The sequence below is a fragment of the Megalobrama amblycephala genome, linkage group LG17, assembly GCF_018812025.1.
Source record: "Megalobrama amblycephala isolate DHTTF-2021 linkage group LG17, ASM1881202v1, whole genome shotgun sequence".
Taxonomy (NCBI): Eukaryota; Metazoa; Chordata; class Actinopteri; order Cypriniformes; family Xenocyprididae; genus Megalobrama; species Megalobrama amblycephala.
In genome coordinates, this window is record NC_063060.1 from 46,319,594 (window position 1) to 46,338,851 (window position 19,258).

General features: G+C 36.8%; 3 protein-coding genes across 5 annotated transcripts in view; 2 read left to right on the plus strand and 1 right to left on the minus strand.

The window, feature by feature from the left end:
- The window catches only part of crlf1a (cytokine receptor-like factor 1a), a 34,587-nt gene extending 27,816 nt beyond the window's left edge, over window positions 1-6,771 (plus strand). For 2 of the 3 annotated variants that reach the window (XM_048162400.1, XM_048162398.1), the window contains 4 exons: window positions 242-399; window positions 1,598-1,766; window positions 2,860-3,041; window positions 4,493-6,771. In XM_048162400.1, the coding sequence (XP_048018357.1) occupies window positions 242-399; window positions 1,598-1,766; window positions 2,860-3,041; window positions 4,493-4,516 (533 nt within the window). In that variant the 3' untranslated portion in view covers window positions 4,517-6,771. Of the gene's footprint in view, window positions 1-241; window positions 400-1,597; window positions 1,767-2,859; window positions 3,046-4,492 lie in introns of all 3 variants that reach the window. The other variant, XM_048162401.1, reaches the window with a different exon arrangement.
- Window positions 6,772-9,378: 2,607 nt separating this feature from the next.
- On the plus strand, window positions 9,379-14,696 carry odf3l2a (outer dense fiber of sperm tails 3-like 2a). The gene is made up of 4 exons (XM_048165023.1): window positions 9,379-9,427; window positions 11,244-11,354; window positions 11,914-12,027; window positions 13,454-14,696. Exons 1-4 carry the CDS (start codon window positions 9,379-9,381, stop codon window positions 13,939-13,941), a joined length of 762 nt encoding a protein of 253 aa, XP_048020980.1. The 3' UTR covers window positions 13,942-14,696.
- A 1,336-nt stretch (window positions 14,697-16,032) lies between these two features.
- On the minus strand, window positions 16,033-18,615 carry ebi3 (Epstein-Barr virus induced 3). The gene is made up of 6 exons (XM_048164788.1): window positions 18,424-18,615; window positions 18,124-18,327; window positions 17,912-18,029; window positions 17,237-17,415; window positions 16,613-16,770; window positions 16,033-16,526 (listed from the first exon to the last, which is right to left on the minus strand). The coding sequence occupies exons 1-6, from the start codon at window positions 18,512-18,514 to the stop codon at window positions 16,377-16,379; spliced, it is 900 nt and encodes a 299-aa protein (XP_048020745.1). The 5' UTR covers window positions 18,515-18,615; the 3' UTR covers window positions 16,033-16,376.
- Window positions 18,616-19,258: the final 643 nt, after the last annotated feature.

Here is a 19,258-nt window from a genome sequence, read left to right on the forward strand (position 1 = left end):
GGTAAATGGATGGATAGACAGAGGATGGCTGGTTGGATGGGCAGATAGTTGGATGGATGGATAGACAGAGGATGAATGGATGGATGGATGGATGGATGAAAGGATGAATGGATGGATGGATGGATGGGCAAAATCTTCTTCCTGTCATTCCATTCAAATTCCAGTTCAAGAACTCAAGAATAAGGTGTTTTTGTCGCAGTGTCTCAGTCTTATTCTGTTGTTTGTTTGTTTTCCTCTCCAGTGACGACAGATCCACCGACGGACGTGACGGTGAGTCGAGTGGGAGACCTGGAGGACCAGCTGACTGTGCGCTGGGGGACGCCGCCTGCTCTGAAAGACTTCCTCTTTCAGGCCAAATATCAGATCAGATACAGACTGGAGGAGAGCAGCGACTGGAAGGTACAGAATCTCTCCATCATACAATACCATCATCCTCATTACTGGCACCATCTTCCCACCGCCACACACTCTTGTTTTTGTAGTGCAGATTGTGAGCCAATGTCAGTATCTGAATTCGAAAGCATTTGCAGAGCGGAGCAATGATTAATTAGAGCGGTTCGAAAGATAACAGCCATGTTTCAGTAGAATTTGTGCTGTTTGTATTACTTGTCTGAAACGTCATTTCCAGCTGTAGCAGAACAGCACATGGTTTCCAGTCCTCCGGCCACGGAAGAGTCCGGCTAAACTTTAGGGCTTCAAATAAACTTAAGCTTTCTCTGTCCCCATTCCGCTCATATGGATCCAATCAGTTGGCAGGTTTCCTGAGGCTGGGCAGAGTTGGGTTACATAATCCCCCCCTTTACCCATCAGAGCAAAATCAAAACATGACAGTGACCATCAAAAGCACATCACAGCAACGATCCGTTGTTTTCAAAGTGCGTTAGAAAGCCGTATTATCACCCGGGCCGTTCTCAACTGCTTACATAGTCTGTACGACGGGAAATAATTACCCAGCGTGCCTGTTACACGCCAACCTGATGATGTTAACATTCTGCCACTCATCACGTTCCAATAGTAATGACGCTGCTCGGATTACGGAGCCGTGCATATTAACCATGTTTGTAGCTTTTGAAATGTGAGTCTGGAAATGGAGCGACTGATTCAGGGGAACCGGGATTGTAAATAATTACAGGGGCCCAGGCCGTTCCCACATTCCTGAATCCCGACTCTACCTCTGCTTTAGGAAGCAGGAGGAATCGAGCCTGGCATGGCCCCGTTGATGCTGTCTGCACCCGTGCAATTACTCAATCTGTAATAAGTAACAGATAACAGATTTCCTCTCGGGGTAGTGTTGATGCTCGTGTGTGTATGTAGAGCCAGAAGGCAGGACAATTATTGATGTGTGTGTCCCTGTCTTTGTCTCTGATATATGTTGGTGTATCCCGCAGGAGCACAAAAGGGGGGAAATTTCTTTGTTGTTCTTCTTTGTAGATGAGCTTGTGTGAACTTGCTTAAGGATTTTGAAAGTGAATGGCTTTTTTTCTTCTTATAGAGAACATTAAATATGCCCGTTAGGGTAACGGTGTGTGTGTTTGTGTGTGTGTGGCCGCTGTAGGTGTTTGATGTAACAGACTGTTTTGGGTGTCTTTCTCTGCAGGTGGTTGATGATGTTGGGAACCAGACTTCCTGCAGGCTGGCGGGGTTGCGGCCGGGCACAGTGTATTTTGTGCAGGTGCGCTGTAATCCAGTAGGGATTCTGGGATCTAGGAAAGCAGGGATTTGGAGTGACTGGAGTCACCCTACTGCAGCCTCAACACCACACAGCGGTGAGAGAAATATAATTTACGCTATCCTTGCAAACTTCTTTGGAAGTTTACCATGCTATTTCTTAAAAGTACCAGGTAAATATCAAAGTACAGTGGTTTCGCTTTGCTTTTTTTTGTTGCAGGGGACCTATAATGCCCCTTTCACAAGATGTAATATAAGTCTCTGGTGTCTCCAGAAAGTGTCTGTGAAGTTTCAGCTCAAAATACCCCACAGATCATTTATTATAGCTTGTCAAATTTGCCCCTATTTGGGTGTGAGCAAAAACACGCCGTTTTTGTGTGTCCCTTCAAATGCAAATGAGCTGCTGCTCCCGCCCCCTTTCCAGAATAGGGCGGAGCTTTAACAGCTCAACAACAACAAAGCTGGAGAATCTCCCACAGCAAAAATGAGGATTGTCAATAGCAATTATTGTGTTTGAATATCCATTCATGCAGATTATGAAATTATAATTGTTTTAATCTTGGACTGGCCTAGCAGTCTTGCAGTGCAATGGGAAAAATATGAGTTTGATTCAAGCTCGCCTTATTTATCAAATATTTCCTGCCTTATTTAACAGTTTTTGTTATCAAAAATAGCAGAAATCCCAAAACCAACATAGAAAAGAAATACATCTATCCAGGGTCTCTAGTTAAATGGTAGCAGCGAGAGTTGGATTGAGATGTTGCCTTCGCTGACCTTCATCGTATTTTCACATTTTGGAAGTGTCGTGCCGTCCATACGATAATCAGATACATATTTCGGAGACGATGCTCGGTCCAGCAGACACCAACTAGCACATGCAACGCATTACTTCAGTCATACATCTCCCCATTTTGTGGCTTGCCAGAGAGCAACGGGGGAGTGTTGGATGTATTTTTTCAGAGGATTGTTTCTGGAGATTAACAGATTAACTCCTCTGCACATTAACTCTTCTGGGGCGGCCCACATCTGGAGCTCAGAAACATGCTGTTTATTTAAAATGGAAAAGGATTTATTTTTATCCCAACTTGTGTTTGGTTGGCTGTGTAAACTGTGGCCTGTATCTGTGATAAGCTTGATGCACGATTGTCTCCCTGGACGGACGCGTGTTGATTTCTGTCTTTCGCCCTGCAGAGCGACTCCTGACGGGGTCATGTGACTCGAAGGCAGGGCAGCAGAACTCCACGCTGCGGCGGGACTTGAAGCAGTTCTTCGGCTGGGTGCGCAAACACGCCTACGGTTGCAGCGGTATGAGCATCAAACTTTATGATCAGTGGCGGGTCTGGCTGCAGAAATCCCACAAAACACGCAACCAGGTAGGTAAGGAGATTTTCCTTCACATTCTACATTTTTTTAACTCACACCCCATTAATCACGGTTTAAGAGTCTGGTTTTCTTCAGCTTTCGTTTCTTTGACCGTGTTATGCCAGGAATATTTGCTCTCATAACACTGTGAGACTGGATCCATTGCCCTGAGTTATTGGAGTTACCCGAGTTAATTGAATTAAAGTGCTTCTTGTGTTATTGTACTGAGTTTCCTGTGTTTTGCTCGGTAACCACAGAAGTAAATAACACCAGGCGACTCATATGATTTCAGGTAACTTTTCATAAACCATTGAAGTAAACTGGACTGTTTAAATAAACTTCAGTAATGACATTTCATTCAACATGTATTTTGTTCAGAGCTCACATCTGTCAGATTCCACAGTAATCTTGTTTTGGAAATGACAGGGATTGTCGTTCACTCCAAAATATTCCCAGCAGAGACCATTTGCGTGTGTTGTGATCTGTGTTATACAAAAAACTAGGGCTGTCAACGTTAACACATTAAAGGGATAGTCCATCCATCATAAAAGTAATCCATACGACTCCAGGAGGTTAATAAAGGCCTTCTGAATCAAAGCAATGGGTTTTTGTAAGAAAAATATCCATAACTATAACTTTGTAAACTGTAATCACTAGCTGTAATCACAATCGTTTTTCTATGGAAACACGTGGTAGACGGGCATGTATGACCGTTATTTATTCCTGTGTGTTTCGCTTTAAAACACAAGCTCTGTCATATTCTATGATTGTTTCTGAAGAGTGCGAGCCCTCATGCATCACGCTGAGTATAGCCAAACTATGCAAACTACGTTTCTCGGCTGGATAAAGCAAACCAGCGTCTCGCTAGTAAAGTTTTGATGGATGCGGATTGTAATCAATTGCAACTTGTCTAAAATGCAAACAAGATCTTTGCTGTTGCACTGTACACATACTGTACACCGTGAATTCTGAAAGTTTCTGTAATATTTGGTGCTTTGATATGCATACATTTATGAATTATGTGGACTCCTTATATCATTTGGTTATTTGGTGTACTTTTTGAATCTTCAAGTGTCCTTTTTGGGAAAGACACCTAAATGTACCTTGAAAAAAGCTTGCAGAAAATGCTTTTGTGTGAATCAGACTTCTTTGGTTTACTTTGCTGGTTATAGCAAATGTTGACAAAATGAACGTGTTAAACAAGACAAATGGTGTATGCTTAATTTGATCAAAAACTAGAGTCTGCATCATATCAGATGATCTGCCGCCACGTCGTGACATTACCAATAAGAGATAAGCCTGTGTAGAATATCTACACCACAAATATGGCTTTTTTAACTATCATTTTTTGCCATCGCAATCCGTGCAGGAACCCTGATCTCAGATTGTTTTTGAATGGCTATTTGAAGCCTTTCGTGTTCTGGGGCGTTTATCTGATTACTGTAATATTGTCTGCTTTCAGGTTCTTCAAGGAGATAAATCATAGCACGTCGCTCCTGGCAGGCAGAACATTTAACAACAACAGCACACTGTGGAAGAATTCATTTTCCAGACCGCTGCTTGGCTCAGTGCAAGAAAGTCAAAGTACAGCTGGACTCAAATGGGATGTTCAAACGACAAAAGGTGACGGGCATTTGGTCCCTGGGACACAGATTGAATTGTGCAGTTCTCTATAGTGCCTTATTATACAGGAAAACAAACTGAATCATGTCAAGTGGACTATATCCGTGGAGACAAGTTCTTGATCATGTCGGGGAGCGATTAATTACAGGTCATAATTTGCACATTTACTTAGATGACGGCTATGCACGAGCCAGACGTGACACATGGTCTGTACGTGGACCTGTAACGTTTTCAGATCTTGCTAACTTCAGCCAACCTGTATGTTAAAAAGGTTCCTCATGGACAAATGGAAAATGCCTGGATGTTTTTCAGCCAACGGTTTGTGTAACTTCAAGACTGGAAATGAATAGTCAGACCATCCAGTTTCACCAAAGGTACCTTTCATGAATGTTGGAGTGTGTCAGTTGTGACTATACTAAAGAATCTGACAGGTATACCTCACAGAACAACTTGCCACTTTTAGTCTCCTATTTCTAACCGGTCGTTGTTGCAATGCAATGCTGAACATATCAATACATAGAAACAGACCTATGAAACTGACATTCACTATATTCAGGATCTACATCACGACAAAGTTAACATGTTGGAAACATAGAGTGGACTCATAAAATGGCCATTTAATGAATGGAGAGGAAAGTTTTGGCCGACCGATGTTGCGGTTACAGAACTGTAACTGTGTTTGTAGCATTGAACTGTTTGAAAATAATTTTATGTATTGAGACATTTTACTGCTTTTATTTTTGTACTGAATTGTATCCGCATATTTAAATTTAAAGTTATGTTTTGTCTCTTTAAGTTAATTGTAGGTAGATTATATTATTATTGACTGAATTGTTAAACCCTAATATTGTTTATAAAATCCTTCTTTGAGATGAAACTTATGAACTTCTGAACTTTTTGACAGAAAATTAAGTCAGTATTTTTGTCTTATAAACATATCTAGGAATCATACAAAGCAGGATAATTCCACTTGTTGTCAAAAATACAGACTTCAATACCAAGTACTGAAATGTAAATATGTGACGCTTTGAGCGCTGTTGAGCAGATTCATAAACACCTCTGATTGGCCATTGTGTTCATCAGATATGTCTGTGATTGGGTACAATGATCAATGAATGGGAGCGTTTGAAAGCCCACGGGAATGTTTGAATTTGAAAGCGTTTTGAAAGTGGGAGTGTTTGAAAGCAGGCGTCTTTCAGTGGATATATTAGGGATATCAAACACTCCTGTGTGTAAGCACTCCATTAAGAGCAAAGATGCCTATTTACAACATGCTTTGAAGCGTTAATCATTGTAGGCAATCACAGATGTATCTGTTGAGCGTGTGAACCCAATAGCCAATCACAGACATATCTGTTGAGCGTGTGAACTCAATGGCCAATCAGAGACGTATCTGTTGAGCGTGTGAACCCAATGGTCAATCAGAGACTTATCTGTTAAGCGTGTGAACTCAATGGCCAATCAGAGACGTATCTGTTGAATACGTGAACTCAATGACCAATCAGAGACATATTTTATGCCGAAGTCGGTACTTTTGACAACACTTCTTCAGAATTATTTTTAAGATAGTAAGACTTGTTTTCAGAGACCACATGTTTATATTTCTTGTTTTAGGCTTTAAGATCAACTCATTTTGTTAGATGTATGCTTAAACAAGTAAAAGACAATTAGGGTAAAAAGAATTAGTTTTACATCTTTACTTTTTACAACTTACTCTGAAAACAAGGCTATTTTTCAAGTCAATTTTTTTCCTCTCAAGGTTATTTATGTTTATGAATGTTTAGATATTTTTACTTAGAAATCAAGACAACAATACTGGTTTTGAAACAAGTTTTTCACAACTGCACAAAGCAGAAGTGTTTTGCCAGAGTGTGATTCTCTACAGGGAAGAAGATGAATGTGTGTAGAGCAGTTGTCTGGTTAAATTAGCGCTCTTACACTGGCCTCTTCCACGGTCAGTATTTCACTTTTCCCTAAGTGACACCCACAAAGAACAAAAAATAAAACGCTTTAGGCCATTGGGTTTAGAGTCCTTAACATTTTAGCCGTGTGATTTCTTGACATTCAAATAAATACGGTTCATAAAATAAAATACAGTCTACGCTCTTCTAACTGTAACCATAATCCCGAGTATTATTTCACATATAAGTGTTTGTAAAGTGAGTCCTCAAGCACTTTCATGGTACAGAGATCAATAATATGCTCAGTATCAAGTTTCAGAATGACATTCCCTGCTTTTTATTTAAAACTTGTGAGGTATCAAACTCTTGGAGTGTATGTTGATGATGAGCAGCTATATGCAAACCAGGTGACGGATCTGTTTAGATGCTTAATTTTCTCAACTCAAAAGTAACTTGACCTACGGCTCTTTAGTCCTCTCCGGCTGCATGCCAGAGGTCAGCTGTAGTGTTACCCGCTTCTACATGAGTCTGAAGATACAGCAGGTTAATGTTTAATGTCCGCTCACTGGTCAGGGATGATGTCTCTGCTTTCACCAGACACACTTTCTTACATTTTACACAGTATTTCATCAGTTTAGAGCTGTTTTAAAGCAATGCATCACTAGTTTGAAGCAGCTTCCCACTGTTAAATCAGAGTAACGTGATACGGGACGTCCTACTGTAAAACTATGCCACAGAAACGAGAGCAGGTTCCAGACGTTTCATTTGTTTTGAATACTGGTTGAAAGGTGTCCATGGGAACAGCGAGTTTGACGGATTCTATCGATGTAATGTATCCATTTTATGCTTTCTTCATCAGGGTTCACCAACTAACCTTTTGAACTGCCATTCATTTTCAATAAACAATGGGTCACACTTTATTTAAGTGGTCCACATTATACTAACTATAAGTAACTTTGCAACTACATGACAACTAGCAGTCATTAGAGTATTAATAGACTGTCTGCTTAATATCTGCTAAGACTTTATTTTGATGCTCCCTAACAGACATTCTACTGACTATAACTATTACATGTAGTTGATTCTACTGACAACTACATGTAAACTTATTCTATTAACCCGAACCCTAACCTAACACTCTACTAATACTATAATGAGAGTTAGTTTACATGTAGGTGCAAAGTTACTTATAGTTAGTAGAATGTCTAAAGTGGACCCTAAAATAATATGGAAGCTTGTTTCTGCCACTAAATAAAAAAATAAAAAAGGTAATTGCGAATTTTTATCTTGCAACTCTGACTTTATATCTCATAATTCTGACTTTATAACTTGCAATTCTGACTTTATATCTCGCAATTCTGACTTTATATCTCATAATTCTGACTTTATATCTCATAATTCTGACTTTATATCTCATAATTCTGACTTTATAACTTGCAATTCTGACTTTATATCACGCAATTCTGACTTTATAACTCACAATTCTGACTTTAACTCTCAATTCTGACTTTATATCTCTCAATTCTGACTTTAACTCTCAATTCTGACTTTATAACTCACAATTCTGACTTTAACTCTCAATTCTGACTTTATATCTCACAATTCGGACTTTATATCTCACAATTCGGACTTTATAACCCACAATTCTGACTTTATATCTCGCGATTTTGACTTAATATCTCAAAATTCTGACTTTAACTCTCAATTCTGACTTTATATCTCATAATTCTGACTTTAACTCTCAATTCTGACTTTATATCTCACAATTCGGACTTTATATCTCACAATTCGGACTTTATAACCCACAATTCTGACTTTATATCTCGCGATTTTGACTTAATATCTCATAATTCTAACTTTAACTCTCAATTCTGACTTTATATCTCATAATTCTGACTTTAACTCTCAATTCTGACTTCATATCTCACAATTCTGACTTTATAACTCACAATTCTGACTTTATATCATGCAATTTTGAGCGGAAAACAAGCGTCCATAAAATAAAGTGTAAAAAAATGTCATTTTGATTGGCCTGGAAATCACACTTTTGAAAGTCCCTGATATTTCCTTTAAATTATGAATGTGGTGAAAATATTTCAGTAACACTTTACAATAAGATTTTATTAGTTAACTACATTAGTTTAACATGAACTAACAACAAACAATACCTTTACTTCATTTATTAATCTTAACTAATGTTAATCTCAACATTTACTAATACGGTTACATTTATTCATTTGGCAGACGTTTTTTATCCAAAGCGAAATTTAAAATCAAGCAAAAGTTGCATCTGTTAATAATGCACTCTGAACTCACATTTTTATTATCTAACATTAGTAAATGTTGTATTTCTAATTGTTAGTTAATGCTTTAACTAATGTTAACTAATCAGACCTTAATGTAAAGTGTTACCAATATTTTTATTTCACAAGTTGATGGAATAAAGTACATTCGAGGCAGATTTTAAAGAATAAAGTGGTTCTATTAGTAATTTCACACAGTTGTTGACTGTCTCACATTGTGTAATTAGTTCATTAGCTGTCGATTACACAGAAGTTGCCAAGGTGTAAGTGCAGGTGTTCTTTTGTACTCAGTGATGGATGTTTGGAAATCTGTTATGCGTAAAGATATTGAGATGGAAGTTCTTGTAGCCTGGACAAGGATAAGGTTTCTTGTGCTTGTACGATTCATTTATAATTCAGGCCGCAGTTGTATCTCTCCAGTGTGTCTAAACTGAAACTTCAACCTTTACTGGACCTCCTTGAACACTCTTGCTGCTGATTTTGCTGTGGGTTCTTTAAGCTAGCCAGAAAATATAATCGGCATGGGGGAAGTGGTGAGACGGCGGCCCATCATCGCCGGCAGGGAACGAGGTGAGTTTGTGACTGCTCATTTCAGGATATTCATTTGTGGAAACGATTGTGTCGAAAGAATTATTCAGCAAAGCGAGGAGATCTGACGATTTATTTTAGCGCAGGGCTTTGTAAGTAGTTCAGACATGCACCGCATGCTCCTCTTTGGCTCCTGAGAGTGGATTGGCAGTTTGATGAAAGAAACTGTCAGTTCGGTCTTTTATTGCAACACCTGCTTGTATCATTCTGAGAATAGAACTTCTTTTGTCTGTTTCAAAGCTTTGAAAAGGTGTGACATTTAACTGTGTAACAAAATTCAAACGATTTCAAATGAAAGTTTACAGCCAGGGTTCTCCTGGACTTTAGAAATGTGCGCAGCATGTGTGACCTTTTATGTCTCGCATGAATCACATTCCATAGTTTTATTTTAGATTTAATAAAAAAGGAAATGACTCTGAGGAATGTAGATAGCAGATGTATAACTCATATTGTCTGACAAAATTAATCAGCCATGTATATGTAATCAGTCATTACTGTACAATCATTTAAAAACAATGTTATTCTAGTATTATTTATATACTATTATAGTTTTTTTTTATTAAAATTTTGAATTAGTTTTCATTTTTATATTTTCGGTTTTCATTTTTAGTCATTTTATTATGTAATATAATATTATTTAGGCTTAATTTATTTTTATTTCAGTTTTTGTTTTTCCAGTTAGTAATTTTTTGTGCTTCAACTTAAACTTAATTCAGTTTTGATTTTTTTTTTCATTCAAGTTTTTCCATCTTTATTTCATTTAATAAAAATAATAGTTAATAGTTCTAGTCTAGTGATAATAACCCTGCTTATACAACCATAATTTATTTATTATTTACCTTTATTTTACCCATAAGTCCCATTGGTAATACAACAAGTTTTCTTTTCATTTTTTACCCCATGTAATGATTGATAACCAATACAGTATTTACTAATTGTTTTGCATGAATTACCCAACACAGTTCAGGTAATAAATGCTAAAAGGGGTAACACTTTATTTTAAGGTGACGTAGTTACACATTACTTGTCAATAGATTAAAAAAAATAACTAACTAAATCACTTTTTTTCTGTGATTAATCGCGATTAATCACATCTAACATTAAAGTTTTTAATTTATTTTTATATTGTAATAATTTCACGTTTAATCTCCAAATTAGTTAAAAACAACATAAAGACAGTATATTTTAAATATTTGATCTAACAGGTAGGAAATTGAATAAAGCTATCAAAAACTTAACAGTATTCACTGCATAAATTATAAATTAAATATCGAATAATCCTTATTAAATCTATCAAAGTTATTCAGTCGAGAGCAGAGAGTGATTTCTCTTTGTCTTTTGTTCTTTGATTATCATTAATGACACAGACAGCAGCAGGTTTATTAGGCTGCTGTCACTTTAAGAGCTGCCGCACATGTATTCCATTTCCTCACTTTTTACGTTAATTTAAGACTTTATTTAACTCATTTGAGACTGTGCTTACAAGGATACTCCACAAAACCAGCATTTTGGAATAATTTTGTGTGTTTTTGGCCATTCAAGCGTAAAAGAGAACATGCTGTTTTCATGCATGTATCTTTAAATGCAAATGAGCTGCTGCTCCCCGCCCTGCTTTCCAGAAGAGTAATAACAGTAAATTATGCATAACTAACTTAGTAACTTACACTAAGCATAACTCTATAGTAAGAACATGTAGTTAATTAATATTACTCAGTACTTATGTGAGTAACTGCATCACCTTAAAATAAAGTGTAACCCTAAAAGGCTCTGCACAGCTTGTTTTTGTGTGTTCCCGCAGGACCCGGTCCCGGGCGCTACGCTCTTCCGCCCACTATTGGTTACATAAACCACGACTACACCAAACCCAGCAGTCCAGCCTATTCCTTCCACAGCCGCATGAGCAGCAACAGTGAGTGACACGACATGAAATCAGACACTTCTCACGCTGACAGATGACATGATCCACTCAACTAATGCTAGGTTTAATCACTCGAGAATGCTTTTAACATGCTTGTTCATGCAGAAAGTACATATATATCAACACGACACTTGTATGGACTGATAATTTTATAGATTAATTAGTGTCTCCAGCGCCGTACTGAAATAGTAGGTGGATTTACACTCAGGCACACACTTACACGCCTAATTAGTGACATGTAACACTTGTTTGGAAGGAACTGGAGCGGGTTGAGAACACCCAGTTTGATCAAAGTATTAATACACATCTGGACTTTATATCACAAACAACGGCATGCAATAAAATGATAAATGTGATTTCTCTGGCGTATTAAGATAATAAAATCCATATGCTTGATTTAGATCCATTTTAATTAATGTTAAAAAGCATTTCGAACAGTAGAGCGCTGCAAGGAACGCTTGAGCCTAATTAAATTTATGTTGCTTTGCATGTCTACCAAATGTAAATGAGTAAATTCTGCTTGTTTTCCCATAATGCTGTTTTTGAATAGTGGTGTCAGTGGATTCCAGTCCAGGACCGCAGTACCATGTAGATGCCAAAATTACACGCTTTGGCAAAGACGGTACGCCATCGTACTCCATGCTGGGAAGAAAGAAGAAGACAGGTGGGTTTTCATCTGATCTGATCTTTTTTATTAAACATACCTGTCTATTACTGTATCAAGAACATTTTCATAACTCATAAAGTCCAGGTTGTTAATTTATGGTATATATGCTTTTTTTTTTTTTTTTTATATCCACCAGCCCACTTTAATTCAGCTTACTTTTTAAATAATCACTTTTAACAGCAGGTTACCCAGTGATTCTGCAAGGAAATTTCCACTAATCAGAATCGAAACTAGCAAATCATGCCAAATAAATTCTTTATCACCCTCTCACTGTGGTGTGAATGACGTAATAAACCACTTACTGTAAATATTGTATTATAATATATGTTGTTTCTATATACACTCTAAAAAATGCTGGGTTAAAATCAACCCAAGTTGGGTTGAAAAATGGACAAACCCAGTGGTTGGATTAAATGTTTGCCCATCCTGCTGGGTAATTTTATTAAACTCAACTATTGTTAAAAATGACTATATGTCTGGCTTAAAATGAACCCAAAACAGGTTGGAAATTAAAAATCAGACACATAATTACTAGAGGAAACAATAATAATCAAAAGGTGAACATTTATTAATAAGCAAATTAAAAATATTTATTGTTTAATTATTATTCATTAAACTTATTAATAAATGTGCATTTCCAACATCCATTAGGTTCATTTTAAGCGAGCAATACAGTTTTTTTTAAACAATAGTTGAGTTAAATAAAACTACCCAGCAGGTTGGGCAAACATTTAACCCAATCGCTGGGTTAAAACAATTTTTAATCCAACTTGTTTTGTTTTCAACCAAACATTTTTTAGTGTACATAATCAATATTTTTAAATCAATAGCTTTAAATGTATCTATTGATTTAAATTAGTTTATGTCATTCACATTTTTTATGGTTTTTGTATGATTTTATTATCTTACCTGAGAATTCAATTCATGAATATTTTCATAATAACATGAGCCGACTGGAATGAAGAAGAGTGTTTGTTTAAGGTTTGTATATCAGTTTGCAGTCCAAGTTTCAGTTTCCCAATTTGATTGACGAAAATAGACTATTCCCTAGTGAAAAAATATACTAAAATTTATTTGAAATACATTTATTTTGAGCTAAGTATACTACAAATACATTTATATATTTATGTGCTAAATAAAAATACCCTGCAATTGTACTTTTGGTATTCTAAACTGGTATACTTAAAGTCTGCTAAATTAAACTAATTTTGTACTTAATGCACTTTACTTATGTGGAAGTAGTGCTGAGGTCTAATTGAAGATATACTGAAGTATATAAAGTGGTGTGTTGAAGCGCAGTTTTTTGTGTCCCGGGCTTAAACATGCACTGATGAATCTTGGTAATGTGTATTTAGAAAGTACTGCTAAATAGCATAATTTTTCTGTCATCATATTAAGCTGTTGATTCTCTGTTCCTGACCAGCTGGATCATTCCAGACTCCTGGACCGGGAGCCTACAGTCCTGAGAAAGCTCCACCTTTGAACTTTCACCACAGACCTCCGTCTTACACCATGGCCTTCCGGACGCGTTACCGCAGTGTGGATCCCGTACCCGCGCCCAACCGCTACACCTTACCCAACCTCTTCGGCTCCCACGTCCCAAACAAATCCTCCAGCGCCAGCTTCAGCATGTCAGCGCGCAGGACAGCCGGCGGTCCGGCGGAGGACCTGTCCATGACCCCGGGGCCCGGCCGCTACAACAGCACCGACCCCAGTGTTTACTTGAACAGACAGCCTTCTTTCTCCATGCAAAGCCGTCACAATATTCCCATCGATGCCATGCGGAAGCCTGGCCCAGGCACGCACAGCCCGGAGAAGGTGACGGCGCACCTGCCTCGCGCTCCGTCATTCTCCCTGGGTGTCCGTCATTCCGAGTTTGTGACGCCACTGATTGTTGACGTATTAGACTGAATTCATGCGATGCTAAAAACAGGATTTGGCTGTTTAGATGTTGAGGAAGAAAATTAAGTCGAGTATCAGGAACAGTCACAGTTGGCGATAAAACGGTGTCGTATTAATCAACGGTATCGATAGCGATAGAAAAAATGTTCGATATAGACCTTCTGTAGCTCCGCCCCTGTTCAGCGCTGCGTTTATTGTGTGAAGATAAGATATGATTATGAATGAGCCGCTCATTTGAAAAGACATCTGCTTCAAACATTACAATGCTATTCATCAAGTTGCTGCTGTGAGGTTCGGTTGCGCCGTCGCCTTGTGACATCAGAACACACACACACGTGAAAATGAGGCGATGAGGGGATTATGTATATTTAAGGACATGGTTTAATCTAACAGCCAATCACACAGCAGAAATAAACTCAACAACAGCCAGTCATGTTCTGTGTCTCAGTGTGATTGAGTGCCGTAGTTTCATCTGCTACACAAACTCAAACAAGCGTGACGCTCACTGTGTTTCTCTGTATATGAAGAAATGAGCCGCTTTGATTTCACAAGCTTTTTACCATTTCATTTGAGAAAAACTGCCATCAAATACATGCTGAAAAAACTGAGACTAAAAGATCTTCACGACAAACCGTCAAAATAAAAGTTCGGTTTAACTTGAAGAAATAACGACAGAAATATATTACAATTGTGTACTAAAATGTAATTCTTAAAGTTATGGTAATAATATTAGTATTTTTTTTAAAAATACTTACAGTTGTGCAGTATCTTATCTGATCAAAAATAAAAATGCAATGTTTTGTTGTAAATTAATTGTTATATTTTCATTTGATTACATTTTAAAAGATTGATTGAACTGTTATCGTTTTATTAATTTATTTAATTAGACACCATTTTTGATGATAAATTGTAATAAATCATAAAACTTTATGTAATTCAGAAAAAAAAAAAAATGGGAAATAGAATTTAGGGAAAATAAAATGGATTTCATGGGGCCCTAAATTAAACTGTAGCTACTCTGTGGAGTTTAATTGTAAACAAACAAGTTATGTTTCATTCATTCTCTAGCTCTAACAAATGGAAGCTTGTTTCTGCCATGAAATAAAAAATTAAAAAGGTAATTGCTACTTTTTTTCACAATTGCAAGTTATAAAGCCAGAATTGCATGATAAAAACACGCAATTGCAAGAAAAATGTTTGAATGACTCGACTTTATAACTTGCAATTACGAGTTTAAATCTCGCAGTAATCTCGCAGTTTGAGAAATATAAGATAAAAAGTCAAAATTACCTTTTTTATTTCTTTATTTAGTGGCAGAAACATGCTTCCATACTATCAAATATGTGGAAAACATTTCCTTCCTAATTAATGCTAAATGAATATTGCAGTAAATATCGATACGGACTGATATGGGAAAAAAAAAAAAATTGTTATAATATTTTTGGCCATATCACCCAGCCCTGATTTTATACAAAGAGATTTATTTTATTTAAAGGTCTAGCCACAAAAAATGTCACATCCTTCACTCACTCTCATTCAAAACCTTCTTTCTCTCTAACATGAAAAGTTTTGAACTGATCAAACCAGTCGTTTTTCCCCATGCAATTTCAATTCATGTGGATTGTTTAATTTTTGTGTGAACTATTCTTTTAATTATTTTCTGAATGGGCTCATAATAATTGTTATTGTTAACGAAAACTAAAACAATTAAAAATGTATTTTTAAATTGAAATAAAGCTGAAATAAATAACAATCTAATAAATAAAATATAAATATTAGATGAAACACCATAACCTTAACAGACTTAAATGAAAATAGAAAATGTTGCCTTTGCAACTAACTGAAATAAGTTTAAGTCAAAGTGCTAAAATGACTAAAGCTAAAACTTGAATAAAAAATTAAAGCTAAATATAAATATAAAAAAAAAAAAAATGACAAGTACATAGCAAACTTAGACCAACAAAAATCTAAGCTTAAATGAAAATATAAAAATTAAACCTAATTGAAAATATTACTAAATACTATAATAGTGTATAAATAATACAACAAAACACCACTTATAATAGAAGATTTGATTAGTAAAACACCAATACGCTTAAATTCTTTTAAAAGCATTATTTTATTAAAAACAATCAAGTGATTTTCAAATGAAACTTTTTCTAAATCAGAACTGTCATTCATTTTTGTCTTTCTTTTGCTGCTTGATAAAGTGTGATTTTATTGTTTCACAAACCAGTAATAAAGTTTAGATAAGAACTCTTGAAATGCTTTCAAGCTTTGTGATTATTTGCAGGTGGAGCTTCTGTATTTTTCAGATTAATAACATTCTGCACATTGAGCTCGCATGTTGGTTATCATTGCCGTTATAAACGGTTACCCTTCTGGTACCAATAATAAACATCTAAACACAACCGATGAAGTGATTGATGTAGTGATTTGTGGTGTCAGTTGATGGGTATAGTGGCTCGTATCGGTGCACTCCAGTCACTGCTCCGCCCGTCATCCAGGAAGTCCTTCGCAGATATTTGGATGTAATAAGTCCTTCCCGCCACCAGTCCACTCAGAACCATTTTGTTAGACTCATATGGGCCAAGCTAGAAAACAGAGAATGAAAGATGTATAAATACTGCTTTGATGGTGCTCCACAGCTATGATTGCAGACTGTCTACAGGAGTCTCACAGTTCTGGCCATCTCAGGTTTGCCCCAGTGGAATCTGACTGTGTATTTCAGGAGAAAGTTGACGGGGTCCGGCCAGGTGGGTGGAGGAGCCCACTGAACTGACAGCTTCCTGCCCGGCATTACCATTACGCTCACATTCACCGGAGGATCGGGTTTCACTACAACACAACCACAGACGAGAATTAAAACACTCATTCATGGCAGAGGCATCCAGATGTGAACACTGATAAGCAGCAAAAGTATTTTCTGTAGTGACATAGATTAAAGTACAGTAGCTTGTGAAAGTGTTCAAACCCCTTCATTTTTTCACATTTTGTTGTTTCTGCCTTACGTTAAACTACTTTAAATGATTTTTTCACATCAATCTACACTTCATACACCATAATGACAACAAGAAACAGATCTGTGATGACTTTGCAAATTTATTACAAAATGTGAAAAAAAAAAAAAATACATTTGAAAACTTTCACAAGCCACTGTAAATATTTATGTGCATGAATATTTTTTCAGATTTTCCCCCCATATTGATTATGTGATTGATTAGCCTATATAATATTTAAAAATAAAAATACAGACTGTTTGCAAACCAGTGGAATAAAGGGAACGGTACAATGAAAATCTCACCTATCTGCTCAAAAATAAATGGCCACATGTATGTTGTGCTTCCCAGAGCATTAACAGCTGTGATGTTGAGAAGAGACGGTTCTCTGGCGAAGATCTCCAGTTCCTCCAGCACACACTGCCTGTCTCCTTCTGCCCGTTTCTGACACTGACGGGCACTTGAGAGTGGCTCTGAGAAGCTCCTAAATTTAAATTCAGAAGCAAATATTCTGAAATACACAGTGAAATCTCCAGAGTTAAATCTACTCTGCTTAGAGTACATATGGTCCATCTCTAAACAGTGTTAAAGTAACACTTAAGCAGAGTTAAAGTTAAGGAGATAATTAAACAATTAAGTAATGATTGCGTATTAGTGATGAACACCTGCTGCTAACAAGCAGAATCACTGAAGAAAAGAGAAACACAAGAACTACAGCTGACTTCAGTCACAGCCTTATTAATTGCTTAATTATCTCATTAACTTTAACTCTTCTTCAGTGTTACTTTAACACTATTTAGAGAGGGACCATATGTACTCTGAGCAGAGCTGATTTAACTCTGGGGATTTCACTGTGTATTATACTACATTTTAAATTCATCAAATATATATATATATATATATATATATATATATATATATATATACACACACACAATTCAAACTTTGTATTGTACCAATGCATTTTAATATACAGATACCTGTATGTAGTAATATAATGTGTTGGAAGTATGGGATCTGGAGTCAGTGTCCAGGAACAGATTGCTCTTTTAGGGTAACTTGGAGACCAACAATTCACATTCGGAGGAGAAGGCGGATCTAAATAGAGCAAACAGAATGAAATTTCAATGTAATTTCAGTTTAAGCTCTCTGACATTTTTAGCAGACTTCCTTTAAATAAGCATCAACCTACATCCCACATTTAGAGATACTGTTTGTATGAGGTTTCCATTTGGTTGGTGGCAGGTGTAGAAGCCTCGATCCTTCAGACTCGTGTTCTGTATGGAGAGAACAGGGCTTGAGACGAGCACTGAGCTGTTGAATCTCCACTCCACCCCTTTTCCCTCTCCGTCAGCGCACGGGATCTTCACAGATGAACCCACGGCTACAAACACTTCTATTGAGGGAGGAAAAGAGACAGGCTTGGACAGATCCAACAGGCTCGTGTCTGCAGGAGAGAGAACGAGTGTGTTTCTGAACAAATAAAGCTTACCTCGAACCTCTGGCAGTACGGTTGTTGCGTCTTCTTGGCTAAAAACTCCACTTGTTATAGCCAGTGCTCCAAAAATATATATCAAGTACATTTTTTTGGTGTTTATACTCACAAAACATAAAGGTTGTGCTTTAATAAAAGAGGAAACTATGTATGTGTGTAGACACGCTCAGTTCAAGTGTTCAATGTGGAATTTTGTTAATCATTAGTTGATAAATATGTTTGCGAAAGAAGGTTGGCGCTACTGTTGGGCTGCAGTGTGAAATAAATCCATGTAATCTCAAAGTTGATGTATTTGTTCATTTGGATCATTAGGAACAACAAAGACTTTTTTAGTGTTTAACAATTTTGTGCAAAATACAGTAATATTTGTATTCATGTTGGTTTCAAATGTTTTTGATAAACATTTATACCATTTCCAACAAAAGTTTTGATTTAATGACTTTAATAATGTTGTGTATCCACACTCTAAATTTTAGGTTAAAAACAACCCAAGTTGGGTTGAAAATTAACAAACCCATGCAGCAAATGGGTTGTTTTAACCCATCGAATGGGATATTTTAACCCAGCAAATGGGATATTTTATCCCTATGATTGGGTTGTTTTAACCCAGCGATTGGGTTGTTTTAACCCAACAAATGGGATATTTTAACCCAGCAATTGGGTTGTTTTAACCCAGCAAATGGGATATTTTATCCCAGAGATTGGGTTGTTTTAACCCAGCAAATGGGCTGTTTTAACCCACCAAATGGGATATTTTAACCCAGCGATTGGGTTGTTTTAACCCACCAAATGGGATATTTTAACCCAGCGATTGCGTTGTTTTAACCCAGCA